At 48.1% G+C, this 14,526-nt stretch overlaps 1 protein-coding gene across 4 annotated transcripts in view; it reads left to right on the forward strand.

Annotated features, from left to right (window-relative positions):
- The window catches only part of LOC118091861 (mitogen-activated protein kinase kinase kinase 3), a 112,811-nt gene that overhangs the window by 90,966 nt on the left and 7,319 nt on the right, over window positions 1-14,526 (forward strand). For all 4 annotated transcript variants that reach the window (XM_060280931.1, XM_060280929.1, XM_060280930.1 and 1 more), the window contains 7 exons: window positions 1,666-1,724; window positions 4,816-4,908; window positions 6,113-6,310; window positions 8,281-8,429; window positions 9,945-10,076; window positions 11,773-11,902; window positions 13,907-14,084. In XM_060280931.1, the coding sequence (XP_060136914.1) occupies window positions 1,666-1,724; window positions 4,816-4,908; window positions 6,113-6,310; window positions 8,281-8,429; window positions 9,945-10,076; window positions 11,773-11,902; window positions 13,907-14,084 (939 nt within the window). The remainder of the gene's footprint in view (window positions 1-1,665; window positions 1,725-4,815; window positions 4,909-6,112; window positions 6,311-8,280; window positions 8,430-9,944; window positions 10,077-11,772; window positions 11,903-13,906; window positions 14,085-14,526) is intronic.

Raw genomic sequence — 14,526 nt, forward strand, 5'->3', positions numbered from 1 at the left:
TTTTCTGTTGGAAGCCGCCCAGAGTGGCAGGGGAAACCCAGCCAGATGGGCGGGGTATAAATAATAAATTATTATTATTATTATTATTATTATTATTATTATTATTATTATTATTATTATACCACTGACCCTCATCTCCCCCCTAAGTCTCCCTGGCAACGTCCAGTAAAAGAAACATGTGCCAGGACTTCGTCACATTTGTTCTCTCCCGTTTCCCCACACTACACTTAATTGGCGTTTGCTCCCGGGGTGTGAGAAAGCGCTACAGGCCAGGATGCCCCGTTCAGTATTTGTTTCATTAGTTGCTACCAGGAGGTGAGGGAGAAGTATGGTTGCTGCGTCTAAGGGCTGGTCAGCAGAGATTGCCGTATGAACAGCAAAATGGGGGTGATATCATTGGCCTGCCTTGCAAGTCTGTCGTTTGTGAATTGGTTCAAATGCTTCCCAAATTAAGGGGCCCCCAAAGCAGCACCTGTGAGCCTCACAAGGCCCTCAAACATCTGCCCTAGCTCCTGTCAAGGCCTCCTACTCCTTCCAGATGTTTTTTTCGGGGGGGGGGGGCCTTCTTGTATAGTTGGGGTTTTACCTGTTGGGTGAGGCTGTTACCTCCTTATTCGTCTGTTTTATTATTATTACTTATTTATTCAACTTCTACACTGCCCTATTACCAGAGGTCTCAGAACACAACATACAAAATCAAACCAAAAGCAGTAACCCAATAACACCCCCCCCCAAAAGCCACATTCTAAAAGGGTGTTGGATGCCAATATGCCAATATGGGAAGAGGCGGTCCTTGAGGTATTGTGGTCCTGTTTGGAGTGTGCATGGCAATGTTTGGCGAGCATCACCACCTTCCCTTCTTTGAAATGGGTACATTTTTTTGAAGTACCCACAACAGTGTCATAGATTTCCAGATTTGCCCTGGGGCCCCAAAATGTTGGGGACCCCTGCTCTCAAGCAGTGTTTCTCCAGATGTTATTGACTACAGCTCCCATTGTCCCCAGCCAGTGTGACCAATGGTTAGGGATGATGTGAGTTATAGTCCAAAACATTTGGAAGCCATGAAGGATACTGACAAGCTGGAACGTGTCCACAAGAGGGTAACCAAAATGGTCAAAGGCCTGGAAACGATGCCTTATGAGGAATGGCTTAGGGAGCTGGGTATGTTTAGCCTGGAGAAGAGAAGGTTAAGGGGTGATATGATAGCCATGTTCAAATATATTAAAGGATGCCATATAGAGGAAGCAGAAAGGTTGTTTTCTGCTGCTCCAGAGAAGCGGACATGGAGCAATGGATTCAAACTACAAGAAAGAAGATTCCACCTAAACATTAGGAAGAACTTCCTGACAGTAAGAGCTGTTCGACAGTGGAATTTGCTGCCAAGGAGTGTGGTGGAGTCTCCTTCTTTGGAGGTCTTTAAGCAGAGGCTTGACAGGCATAAGTCATGAATGCTTTGATGGTGTTTCCTGCTTGGCAGGGGGTTGGACTGGATGGCCCTTGTGGTCTCTTCCAACTCTATGATTCTAGGTTTGGGTTGCAATAAAAGCGCAATATAAATGCAAAACTTTACTATTGTTTTGGTGATAGTTAGTTGTATTAGAATAAGTGATGCTGAAGACCAGGGCTATGTCACTGGGTCTAATGCACCTTTTTCTCATCCTGCAGTCCCCCCTTTAGCCAAGCACCTGTTTCAAGAAGGGACAAAGACAGCCTTGATTGCCTAGGTAAGTTCCTCTGAGCCAGCATTGCTTACGGTCGCCGAGAGAGATCTCTAGGGATGTAAGGAGGCAGCAATTTCAATCCCATCCTATGCTGGTTGCAATCAGTGCTGTTTCTGTTCCGTTGCAGTTTGGCTTCTGCCAAAACTATGTCACTTCTCTCGCTAGCTGCTGCGGCCAAAACGAATGCAGTTAATCACGTAATTAACTCCATTGCATTTCGGTGGAAGGGAAACATCAAGACAAATCGGAGAACATTATGATTTATTGGGAGGGGAGTTGTTACTTTGTTGTAACTATTTTTATTTTTGCTTTTACCTTGTATTTTTGTCTTGCGAACCGCCCTGAGATCTTGTGACAAAGGGTGGTAAAAATAAATCTCATAGTTAAAATGCAACATTCACAAACCAAAAACGAAGCGACAGCGAATGCTGCTTATGTTTGCTTGTTTTCCTGACCTCAGGCAAACATGCAAATTGTGGAAATTTCTGCTCCGGCTTCCGTTTCCAACATCCCTGGAGATACCCTGAGAATCTCATGAGACTGCTGAAGGCTAGACTGCCTCCAAGTGAGAAGTCCTTGAGTGCAAAGATGCCAGTCCATGTTTTTCCTTGGAAAGTCTGATCTCTTATATCCCTACCCGGTCATTGAAGTCTTGCATGCTCAGCTCATATCCGCCAGTTCCATTTTGTTGGCACAGTTTTGTGGAACCCGCTCCCTGCTGAACTTTAGGCCCATACTGAATAATCATTTCTCATTCTGGAGTTAGATTTTTATCTCTGTTGTATTTGTTCATCGTACTGCACGCCGCTTATAGGTTACTGCAATTCAGCAGTATGCAAAGTGCCCACACATAGATAGATAACAAAATTGCCTGAGGACTAGAACCCTGAGAAGCCTGAGGGATGGAGCTGGGCGAGCGAGCCCAGAGAACGGGCGTTTTGGAAGATGGAGAACTTCAAAATCACACATGTTAACTCGCAGAGCTCTGGTTTCAGAAGCCTTCGCTTGAGCGCACATGTGCAGCTGGTGAAATCACGGAAAATTTCATCATTGCTGCATCGTAGTAACCTCTGCTATTAAAAAATGAATGCATGGCAGGGGGCCCAGAGGATGAAAAGACAATGTTTGGCTTGCGGAGGTGCCGCTGGGCCGAGGCATGGAAGTTGAGCGTCAAATAAGGCCAAGTGATCCTGTGAAGTTTTAATATGCCCCCTGGGTCACAGCGCTCAAATTTCCCTTTAAAAGGCCGTCCGCCAGAGCCTCGAGGATGTGGCCCCCCCACCCCGGCTTGCTGTTCACGCTGATTGTGTGACCATCACTACATGCTCTGCTTCTAGAAGGGGGTGGATAGGGTGGGAGGAAAGCCCCCTTGGCTCTAAAGCAGGGTTTCCCAAACTTGGGTCTCCAGCTGTTTTTGGACTACAATTCCCATCATCTTGCAAAATCCCAGCTCAGGATGATGGGAGTTGTAGTCCAAAAACAGCTGGAGACCCAAGTTTGGGAAACCCGACTCTAAAGGGGTAACCACTGAGTAGTGGCTTTGCGAGGTCGGTGAGTTAAAAGTGTGGCAATGGAAAATTGGGCAGCGGAAGACGGCAAACCCAGAGATAAACTTTTTGCAACAATATACCTTTGAGATTTGCTGCCTAGTTAATGCTGTGCCAGCAGATAGCCCTCGAGATGCATCCATTTTGGTGATCTGTGGTGTGTGCAGGGCCGGCTCTAGGTAGACCCCTGGTGGCGCGGTGCGCCAGGGCGCCAGGCTGGTCGGTAGGGCACCGTGCGGAAACCATGCTGCACCCTGCGAGGGTGGGGGCTCCGGAGCGATCTCCACCCCTCAGCGCCAGGGTGGCCGACCTGCTCGAGACTGCCCTAGGTGTGTGTGTGTGTGCGCGCGCATATATATATATATATATATATATATATATATATATATGCAAAATGATTATTTTTCAGCAAGAATGCACACATTCCTTGCTTTCATTTGAACTCTCCGTCATGTCTCAGAGAGGCAGCATTCTTGCACCAATTAAATGTGGCACCTAGAAGGTGGAAATTGAGTTTAGGGTGAAGCCACACTTCACCCAGTTCTTGTCACAGATATATTTTCCTCGAGGGGCCCACGTGTGATTTCTTAGCCCTTTCCCCTCTTGACAAAAGCAGCTTGGAGGAGCAGCAGCATCAACAAAATCTGCAAAAAGAATCGGAGACCCTGCCTGCACCTTACGTTTAAATCACTATAATGGGCGTGGCTTCCCCAAAGCATCCTGGGAGGTGTAGCTTGTTATGGGTGCCAAGAGAGAGAAAAATCTGGTAACCTTATGCTAAGAGATCCCTGTTCCCCTCACAGAGCTACAATTCCCAGACTTCCCTAGGAAGGGGGATCAACAACTCTAGGAATTGTAGCTGTGTGAGGGGTATAGGGATCTCTTAACAACTCTCAGAAAGGGACATGGGTGGCGCTGTGGGTTAAAGCACAGAGCCTAGGGCTTGCCGATCAGAAGGTCGGCGGTTCAAATCCCAGCGATGGGGTGAGCTCCCGTTGTTCAGTCCCAGCTCCTGCCAACCTAACAGTTCGAAAGCATGTCAAAGTGCAAGTAGATAAAGGGTACCACTCTGGCGGGAAGGTAAACAGTGTTTCCGTGTGCTGCTCTGGTTTGCCAGAAGCGGCTTTGTCATGTTGGCCACATGACCTGGAAGCTGTACAACGGCTCCCTTGGCCAATAACGCGAGATGAGCGCCGCAACCCCAGAGTCGGTCACGACTGGACCTAATGGTCAGGGGTCCCTTTACCTTTACCTAACAACTCTCAGCACCCTTAACAAACCACACATCCCAGGATCCTTTGGGGGAATCCATGGTTGCTTAAAGTGGTATGATACTGCTTTAAATGCAAGGTGCAGCTGTGGCCATAGTTTGTTGTTCTGCTCTTAATTCAACCCAAAACATGATCAGATATCTCAACATGACACACACACCCCATGTACAATCTTAACGTAAGTGCTGCCATCTTGGATTTTATTATGCTGGGGTGTTGTGGGCAAAGCACAGGGAGAGAAACTAGATGTAAGTGTCATTTCTGTGCTTTTGTCAGATTTTGACATCCCGTTTTGCGAGAGATTCGGCAAGGGAGGGACTTTTCCAAGGCAGTATCACCTGTCCCAGAGCCGCAAGGACTACAGTGACGGTAAGGCTGTTTAAATTGGTGGGTTTCCGAGGGGAAGGGTGCCGGGAGCAGCTCGGTGGGTGCCTTGGGCAGAAACTGGGAACCGGAATTGGGCTTGTTGCAGCTGCGTTGAGCACACTGGCTCTTGAGCTCTGGAGAGAGGTGCCGTTCAGGGTGGGGGCCCTGTAAGGTGGGCGCCAAATACTAGCTTTCCTTCCCCGACGTGGTGACAATGTGAGTAGACCGAATGCCTCCAGGTGGTGGACCCTGGCTGATCCACACTAGGAAAGGCCTGTAGCTGAGCGGAAGAGCACATCATTCCATGTAACCAGTGTTTTTTTATGGAGGGACACACGGGTATGCATACCCCTAAGCATTTTGTGAATATTTGAACTTCTGTCCATTTGCTGTCTTTATTTCCCCCAATTTGAACTATAAAATGCTGGTTTTCTTGATTCAAAATGAGAGAGTACCCCTAAACATTTTTAAAGAAAAAAACAAACACCATATAAGACCATATTACACTGGTCCTGAAAGACCTACATTGGTTTCCGAGCACAATTCAAAGTGTTGGTGCTGAGCTTTAAAGCCCTGAATGGCCTTGGTCCAGTATACCTGAAGGAGCGTCTCCACCCCCATCGTTCTGCCCAGACACTGAGGTCCAGCGCCGAGGGCCTTCTGGCAGTTCCCTCCCTGTGAGAAGCAAGGTTACAGGGAACTAGGCAGAGGGCCTTCTCGGTAGTGGCGCCCGCCCTGTGGAACGCCTTCCCATCAGATGTCAAGGAAATAAACAACTATCTGACTTTTAGAAGACATCTGAAGGCAGCCATGTTTAGGGAAGTTTTTAGTGTTTGATGTTTTATTGTGAATTCTTCATATTCTGTTGGGAGCTGCCCAGAGTGGCTGGGGAGGCCCGGCCAGATGGGCGGGGTATAAGTAATAAATTCTCCTCCTCCTCCTCCCCCTCCTCCTCCTCCTCCTCTGCATGCAAGTGGGCCCAAGTGTCGGTTCCCAGCATTTCAAGGTAGAACTGGGAGGAGTCACTCTCTCAAAAATCCTAGAGAGCTGCTGTCGGTCAGTGTAGAGTGACAATGCTCAGACTAGATGGACTGGTGGTCTGACTCTGTGTAAGGAAGCTTCCTGGCCGATGCAGAGCTCGGCAGGCATTCGCAGTGCACTGTGCCTACTCATAGCTTCACTTAATCCCCTTCTCCTGCCCCAAAAGGCCGGAGAACCTTCCCCAGAAGTTACGCCCCGCCAGAGAACCTCTTCCAGATCATGCCGTCCAGCAGGACGAAAAGCTTCAACGGAGACAACAAGCTTGTCACCTTGCGGTACGAGGAACGCGGGGGAAACAAGTGGTGGCACAACTGTGACAAGATATTCCAAGGTTTCGGCTCCTCTCCAGCCAAGACGAGGAACAGTAAGTGGGCCTCCCAGCAAAGGGGCTGTTGGGGATGTGGGCCGGGAAGGGTCTTCCCTACTCCAGGGTTTCCCAAAGTTGGATCTCCAGTTGTTGCTGGACTACAGCTTCCATCATCCCTAGCTAGCAGGAGCAGTGGATGATGGGAATTGTAGTCCAAAAAACAAACAAACTGGAAACCCAAGTTTGCGGAACCCTGCCTTGCTCTGTACATCATCAGCAAAACTGAATGCCGACTTGAATAACTGACACTTGGCCTGCGGAGAAATCAGGGCGTAGCTTGCAGGAAGCCTGGTTATTTATTCATTGTTATTTGTTACTTGAATTTGCACGCTGCAAATTTTCCAGCAAAATGAGAAAACCAATCAGTGTTCTGTTACAGTAATGATGAGATACGAAACCGTTTCAAAGCATAGCATGGCAACCCAGCAAATAACCCCATTTGATTACGTGGCCTATTAGAACATTTTAAAGTCCCCGTCAAGCAAACTGCCAATCATTTAAACCTATCAGTTCATGACAAATACTGTAGAGTAAACGTTCCAATGCAATTGCATGATGTAATGGACACTCCAAGGCGATCACATTTAAAGGCTGTTCAGATTGTGAAGATTTTTCATGTCCTTTGAGGTGGGTGAACACCATGATCTATAGGGGGGGCTCTGCATTTTGCCAACTTTGCAGAAACTTGGTGCTCCCACAGAGATGGAACATAGAGCAGGCCTGCATTTTGCCAGCAAAGAGGGTTTTGTTTTGTTTTGTTTTGTCAAAAAAAGCAAAGTGAGCTGGCCTTGAAGGGGTTGCTTCACTGCAAAGGAAAGGAACCTGTCGCCTTCCAGATGTTGTTGAACTGCAGCTCCCATCATCCCTCATCATTTGTCCCTAGTGGCTGGGGCTGATGGGAGTTGGAGTCCCAACAATATTGGAGGGCCATGGGTTTCCAACCCCTGCGTTGTGAGTTTGCTGGAATGAGCCTCCGCCCATCCTTCACACCAGCACCTCGACCAGTGAGAGCAGCAGCAGCAGCAGCGGGTCAGGTGGGGGAAATGAGGAAGTTAGCGGGATGGAGCAGTTAAGGCTCAGAGATGTAGGAGAGCCCTTGCACTGCCCTGACCAACAGGTAGAGGGGAGCAGGCAACCGCTTCCGTCGCCTGATTTAAGGCGCGCGCCGAAACGTAAGGTTGGGGGGCTGCATTTTGGGGTTCCCAAGCTCTTATGCTGGACGCGTAACAGGAGGCGTCCACACCCGGATTCTGCGAGGGACTGAGAGGTCTTTTTTTTTTACCATCTTTGCACTGTAAATACTATGCGCAATAAAACTCTTGAAGACAGAGCAGACTCGGACGTTGTTACTCAAAAGTAGCCGCAACGGCACCCTTACACCTTCCATTGGTAATACTCGGCTAGAGGGATCCACCAGTTGTCACAGGGAACAAAAAAAGGCCCTACAAACTCCTGGGGCAGCTGAAAGCCCCCCATCTATGGCGAACCATTAAAGGACTCCGTAAGCCTTTACGCCTGGCTGTTTTTGCCAGGGACTGCAGTAACAGGAGCGTTGTCAAGCGCCAGGCAGGCCACAGCTGTGTTTGGCTTGGAGAGTCACCAGTTGCAGAGTGTATGAAATATCAGGCTTGGAATCGTAATTGCGGCTTCGCAGACCCCCCTGGAATCAGAAAGGCTACAGCAATGCCACCCTGCCAATGTTTTTGACAATTCAGGAACAGGGATTTTCTTTCCTGAATTGAAACTGGAGGCCTGCTTCCCTCTTGCGCTCGGAAAGAGGCAGGTATCTTGGGGTTTTCGAAATGAAAACTGGTGTTCTGAAGGTGCCATCATATTCCGTGCAAGCAAAAATAAAATAAGAATGCAAACTTTGCAACTCTTTGGCACGGTGATGGCTGTACAGACCTTGGGTGTCTGTAGCCTTTCGCCCCACCCCTCCCTGACATTGGTTTGTGCCTCCCTTGTAGCACTGCAGGCCCCAGTGAACTGGAGACTTGGGAAGCTGCTGGGCCGAGGTGCCTTCGGGGAGGTCTACCTTTGCTACGACGTCGACACTGGCCGGGAGCTCTCTGTAAAGCAGGTGCCCTTTGACCCTGACAGCCAAGAGACAAGCAAAGTGAGTATGTGGACCAGATAAGACACAGTGTGAACTCTCCCCCCCCCGCCCAAATTAACGTGTGTGTGTGTTCCTCTGTGGGGCGGGAAGGTCTGAAGGGGGCAATAAGGGGCCATAAGCAATTGAGAAGGACCTGGGACAGGCACCCCCAACCTGCTGCCCTCCAGATGTTTTGGCCTACAACTCCCATGATCCCTAGCTAACAGGACCAGTGGTCAGGGATGATGGGAATTGTATTCCAAAACATCTGGAGGGCCAAAGGTTGGGGATGCCTGACCTGGGATATCAACGAGGAAGTGTAGAGAGATTGCGCACCCTGGTTCTTTGTGCTTGGTTTTGCAGAGAAAAGTCAAGGAGGATAGACGTGTTCATGGCTAACAAAATAAAAAAATTCCTTCAGTAGCACCTTAAAGACCAACTAACATTTTATTTTGGTATGAGTTTTCATGTGCATGCACACTTCGTCAGATACACTGAAACTGAATCCACCAGACCCTTATGTATGTTCAAAGGGTGGGGTGTTCATGTTCATGGCTGTTAGACATGGCAACTTAATAGAGGGGGAGTTAATTGTTTTATTGTGTGTTCTCATTTTGTATTTTTCCGCTGTGAAGCACCCTGGGATCTTCGGATAAAGGGCAGTTTGTGCAAAACTCATTACAGTGGTACCTTGGTTCTCGAACTTAATCCGTTCCGGAAGTCCGTTTGACTCCCGAAACCATTCAACAATGAAGGCGCGGCTTCCGATTGGCCGCAGGAGCTTCCTGCACTCAAGCAGAAGCCGTGTCAGACGTTCGGCTTCCGAAAAGCGTCCGCAAACCGGAACACTTCTGGGTTTGCGGCGTTCGGGAACCGCTTTGTTCGGGAGACAAACCTTTCAAGTACCAAGGTACCACTGCACAGGAAGGGAACGTTTTAGGTGCGTCCGATATGTGTGTGACCGTGCGCATTTACGCCAGTCCCGGAAGTCCCCCAAAAATGTCACAAAAAGGGGCGACATAGGATGCGGTGGCCTTGCGAGGGCCGCACCGACGTTGCTTTTAAATAAATAAATAATAAACAAACAAATAAATAAACAAACCTTTGAAGCAATGGACCTCTCAATACACCAGGTGTTGGGCACAAACATGTTCTGCATGTGAGCTTCTCAGAGATACCTGACTGCCCAGTGGTGGAAACAGGACGCTGAAGCAAGGAAGGACCTTTTGGGTTTTCTGATCTGCAGGGTGCCCTTCCTATTTTCTTCCATATCTGTTGGGGCTTCATATTGGGAGAAGGAAGCGATTGCGTGAATTCAGCTCGCATGGACAAACCGTCTTCTGTTTTTGGAAGCCCAGGCCCGTTCCTTGCCGTGCTGCTCAGTGACGTTTCAGGGACCATCGGGGTTTGAAGTACATTAGTCCCAAACTTGCACGGACACCATCCGTGCGTGCCATGCACCCCGGAACAACTAGCTATGCCCACAGCCCCTTCCTCTTCCTCTTCCACATGCAGCTGCTTCTGTCTTTTCTGCAGGAGGTGAACGCCTTGGAATGTGAGATCCAGCTGCTCAAAACCCTCCGTCATGAGCGGATCGTCCAGTATTACGGTTGCTTACGGGACGCCGAGGAGAGAAAGCTTTCCATCTTTGTGGAATACATGCCAGGGGTAAGCCAGCCTGCATGGGCATTTTTGTCAAAGTCGTGGAGTTCTTAATAAACTCAGAGCTCCCCAACTCCAGTCCACTGAAATATACTCGGAGTCGCATAGTGATTTCATGCTCTTTATTGCAGCTTGTACAAAGTGAATGAGTGTGTTTCCCCCCCAAACCTCTGGCTATATATACATTATTTACACAATGGGTCCTGCGTGATTGGCTGATTCAACTCCCTTCCTGGAGCCTGATTGGGCTGCTCTTGGAGGCCAATCAGGTTGCTGATTCACTTCTTCCTGGAGCCTGATTGGGCTGCTGCTGCAGGCCAATCAGGTTGCTGATTCACTTCCTCCTGGAGCTGGAGTGGGCGGCTCCTGCAGACCAATCAGGTTGCTGATTCACTTCCTCATGGAGCCGGATTGGGCAGCTCCTGCAGACCAATCAGGTTTCTGATTCACTTCCTCCTGGAGCCTGATTGGGTGGCTCCTGCAGACCAAACAGGTTGCTGCCTTCTAGGATCCTACCTGCCTATTGTTCTAGGATCCAAGCTCAGTACATAACATCTACCTTCCTTATTTTCCCTTTCCATCCCTTCTACAGTGTCCCAGGAGCAGATTTCGATCATATGGCTCCCTGAGCGAGGACAAAAATCTAGTGCTTCTCCCCTCTAAATATTGCTTATTTCCACAGTAATTCCTTTTGGCACAGTTGCTTTCATTATGGGTCTTCCCAACAGGCTCACTGAAACGTCACATTATTACAAGAACAGAAGTTGTTGTTATTTTGTGCTTCCTCAGCTCAAAAAGGGAAGGGAATTTTCTGCATGGCCCGAAATCTGGCATTCTCTGTGCTCCTCGTCTTCCTTTGACCAGCAAACCTTTTCTTACGGCCCACGTGGACTGGGACCCTGCTTTCCTGAAATAATTTTGAGCGTACTCCTGTTTGGACAAATGTTACATAGAGATCGGAGCCTGACAGCTGATGTAAACTGTGAAAAGATATAACATTTTATACAGGCTGAGGTGGTTCAGTAGCCACTGATTGGCCAGTGTTCGTGATGTCATGGCCCCTTATCTTCCTCAATGGTTTCCCAAAGCAATTTTGCATCTATTTTGAAATGTTTTCAATATGCTTTCGGGGGGGGGGGGAGAAAACGCAGTTTGCACACCTATGTGTGTTAAATGCCAGTATGCTTCATTTAAGAAGGGGGGGGGAAATGCAGCTAGTATTTGGAATACGCAGTATTGTCCTGTGGTTTAAGGTAACTTTAAGACGATTTCCACATTTTTTTTTTAAAAAAGCCATTTTTAATTGAATACTGTATGTTCCCTTGCTCTTGGCATTTAAACTCTCTTTAGCAGAGGAAACTGCAGCAAAATATCCCCCTTTTCAGCAGGTGCAAGAAGGATCTTCCAGTACTGTCAGCTAATAGTTCACTTCTCCATTGCTTAAATGCCTGGCAGATAGCTCAGTTGGCTAGAGCGTGAGCGAATGACTCCAAGGTTGGGGGTTCAATCCCTGTATGGGACAAACTTGCATATGATCCTCAGGGTCCCTCCAATTCTAGGATTCGAAATGTTGCAACTTACTTGATACGTAGCTTGCTTTTTGACTGGCCTCTCCAAAATGGCTCGCGCCATTAATGAAACGACACGGTTCCATTATCCAAAGTAGCCAACGGAGGCTTGTTTGTCCCCTCGCGCTCTTTAGGGTTCTATCAAAGACCAGCTGAAAGCCTATGGAGCCCTGACTGAGAACGTGACCCGGAAATACACACGGCAGATCCTGCAAGGGGTTTTCTACCTGCACAGCAACATGATTGTACACAGAGATATCAAAGGTAGGTGGAGATCCCAGGGGAAATGTTCCGCTCGCTTAGGTAGAAGAGTTTGGATTTGATATCCCGCTTTATCACTACCCGAAGGAGTCTCAAAGCGGCTAACAATCTCCTTTTCCTTCCTCCCCCACAACAAACACTCTGTGAGGTGAGTGGGGCTGAGAGACTTCAAAGAAGTGTGACGAGCCCAAGGTCACCCAGCAGCTGCATGTGGAGGAGCGGAGACGCGAACCCGGTTCCCCAGATTACGAGTCTACCACTCTTAACCACTACACCACACTGGCTCCCAGTGAGCTCGTTGACCATAAGTGACAAAGACGTACAATCCATTCAGCGCAGGCACATTTTGCATAAACCCCAAGGGCCTATTGCAACCGGCAAGCATGCTCTCAGCTGGAAAAACCACTGTCCATGAGCCCTGAACCACCTCCAACCATTGGCTGAGTTAAGCTGATGTTAAGAAATGCCAGCAAACATTCTGATTGTTGAAGGGGGGGGGGGAGACTCAGCCATGTAATGTTGCAAAAACACTGATTCCCGTACAAGGAAAGTTAAATATTTGTTCAGAACCCCGTGCATAAGGTTTGCTGTTGTCCTTCCTCCCCCAGTTTTAGTTGTACCTGCGAGTTTTTCGTTTTGTTTCTTCAGTTGGTTGGAAGTCACTTTGGGTCACCTTGGGCAAGATAAAGCAACTAGGAAATTTAATTAACAACAACCACAATGCCTGTGGGAAATAAGGGCCCTTCGTGTGGTGTGGTCACTGAGTGTGCTGCCCACTCAGTCTGTATTGTTCCCCGTTAAGTGTTGGGTGTTTATTTTCTCGCATATTCCGCTTTCCTTCCACCATGGAACCCAAGGCCGGGGACATGTGGTTCCTTTCAGTCACCCGTCCTGGCATTGACCAGATCCAGACCCGCTTAGCTTTGGCACATTGGGGGACTCATGTGCCTTCAGACTATATCCCAGGGCTGACAAATTTAGGGAAAGGTATTCCATTGTGCAGCATGCCACAGACCACACAGATGGAATCACTGAAAAGACACAAAGAGATCTTTGCAAGGTTTAACAACAGCTGCCCAAACATACATCTTACAGTCATCCCTTCTACACAGTGTCTGTAACCATCACTCATCCACCCACAGGGGGCAGAGTAAGGTACTGTACATACAGCACATTATATACCAGGCTCCCCCAAACTTCGGCCCTCCAGATGTTTTGGACTACAATTCCCATCTTCCCCGAGCACTGGTCCTGTTAGCTAGGGATCATGGGAGTTGTAGGCCAAAACATCTGGAGGGCCGCAGTTTGGGGATGCCTGTTATATACCATTCACAGTTGCTGACACATGCAATATGTTAAAGAAAATGAAACCCTGTAATCACCTTTATTCGGCTAATTATAACGACTTATCAGCTCCTGCTACACAACTGCAAAAACTAGGTCAGGATATGCACCCTGCACATCCTGTGGAACAATAATGAACCCTAATATTTAAACGAGATATTCAACATTTTGTACAGTGCAAGACTGCTAATGGACTGCTGGGCTACACAGGAAGCTGACTCATATTGCGTCAGACCCATAGCTGTCCACTTTCGGATTTGAAAATAAGGGATCAGCAGCCTCACCTGTCCCGGGGACAGTCTACTCTACGGCGTATCTAACAATCCAGGATAACAGCAGGAAACGGTGCTGGAATAAGGGAATTTTCAGCAAAAAAAAATGGAAAGTTGACAGCTGTGGCTTGGAATAAGGGAGTTTCCCTCAAAAAAGGGGAGGGTTCACAGCTATGGTCAGACCCTTGAGCCATCTGGCCCAGAGGATCCCCATTAGCTAAGTCCTGCAGACCCCCAGTTTTTCAGAAGCCAAGCCATGGACCCCCTGCTTTTGAATACGTTGGTATCTCTGTGGCAGCTTTCACTCTGTGAATGGTGCCACCGTATCCTCCAACAGGCTCTGCCACAAAGCTTCCATTTCAGAGGTGGGCTGTTTTCTTACTTTCTTTAGGTGCCAACATATTGAGAGATTCTGCCGGGAACGTGAAACTCGGAGACTTTGGTGCCAGCAAACGCATTCAGACCATCTGTATGTCTGGAACAGGGATGAAGTCTGTCACGGGGACGCCATACTGGATGAGCCCCGAGGTGATCAGCGGGGAAGGATACGGAAGGAAAGCTGACGTGTGGTAAGATCTCAGTTAATCCCAGAAATGTGTTTCGGTTGCTGAGGTGGAAAAGGGTAGCAGGAGCGGGTTTTTTGCTGGAATCTCCTAATGTATATAACTGTGAATGCCTTTTTATTTAGAGTATTGGTGTACCGCTTTTCAGCCAGATCTCACAAAGATTAAATAAGATTATTACAATAATAAGCGCTGGATTTTTAAGAAAAGTTACAAACGAACGGAAAGTAAACGGGACTCGCACGTATTGGTGACAGTCTTCAGCTTGCATGTGGTAGAAGATTTTCAGATCTTCTCACTTTTGGGCAATGGATAAAATAGGCCGAACCACTTTCTATCAGTCAGGTTTTACTCACAGAGTTGTTGTGAGGAAAAATCGGATAGGACCTCTAAGGCATTTTGTTTATTAATATAAATGCTATAAAAACCATAATATGTGTGATTGATT

Source organism: Zootoca vivipara, chromosome 12 (genome assembly GCF_963506605.1).
Source record: "Zootoca vivipara chromosome 12, rZooViv1.1, whole genome shotgun sequence".
Taxonomy (NCBI): Eukaryota; Metazoa; Chordata; class Lepidosauria; order Squamata; family Lacertidae; genus Zootoca; species Zootoca vivipara.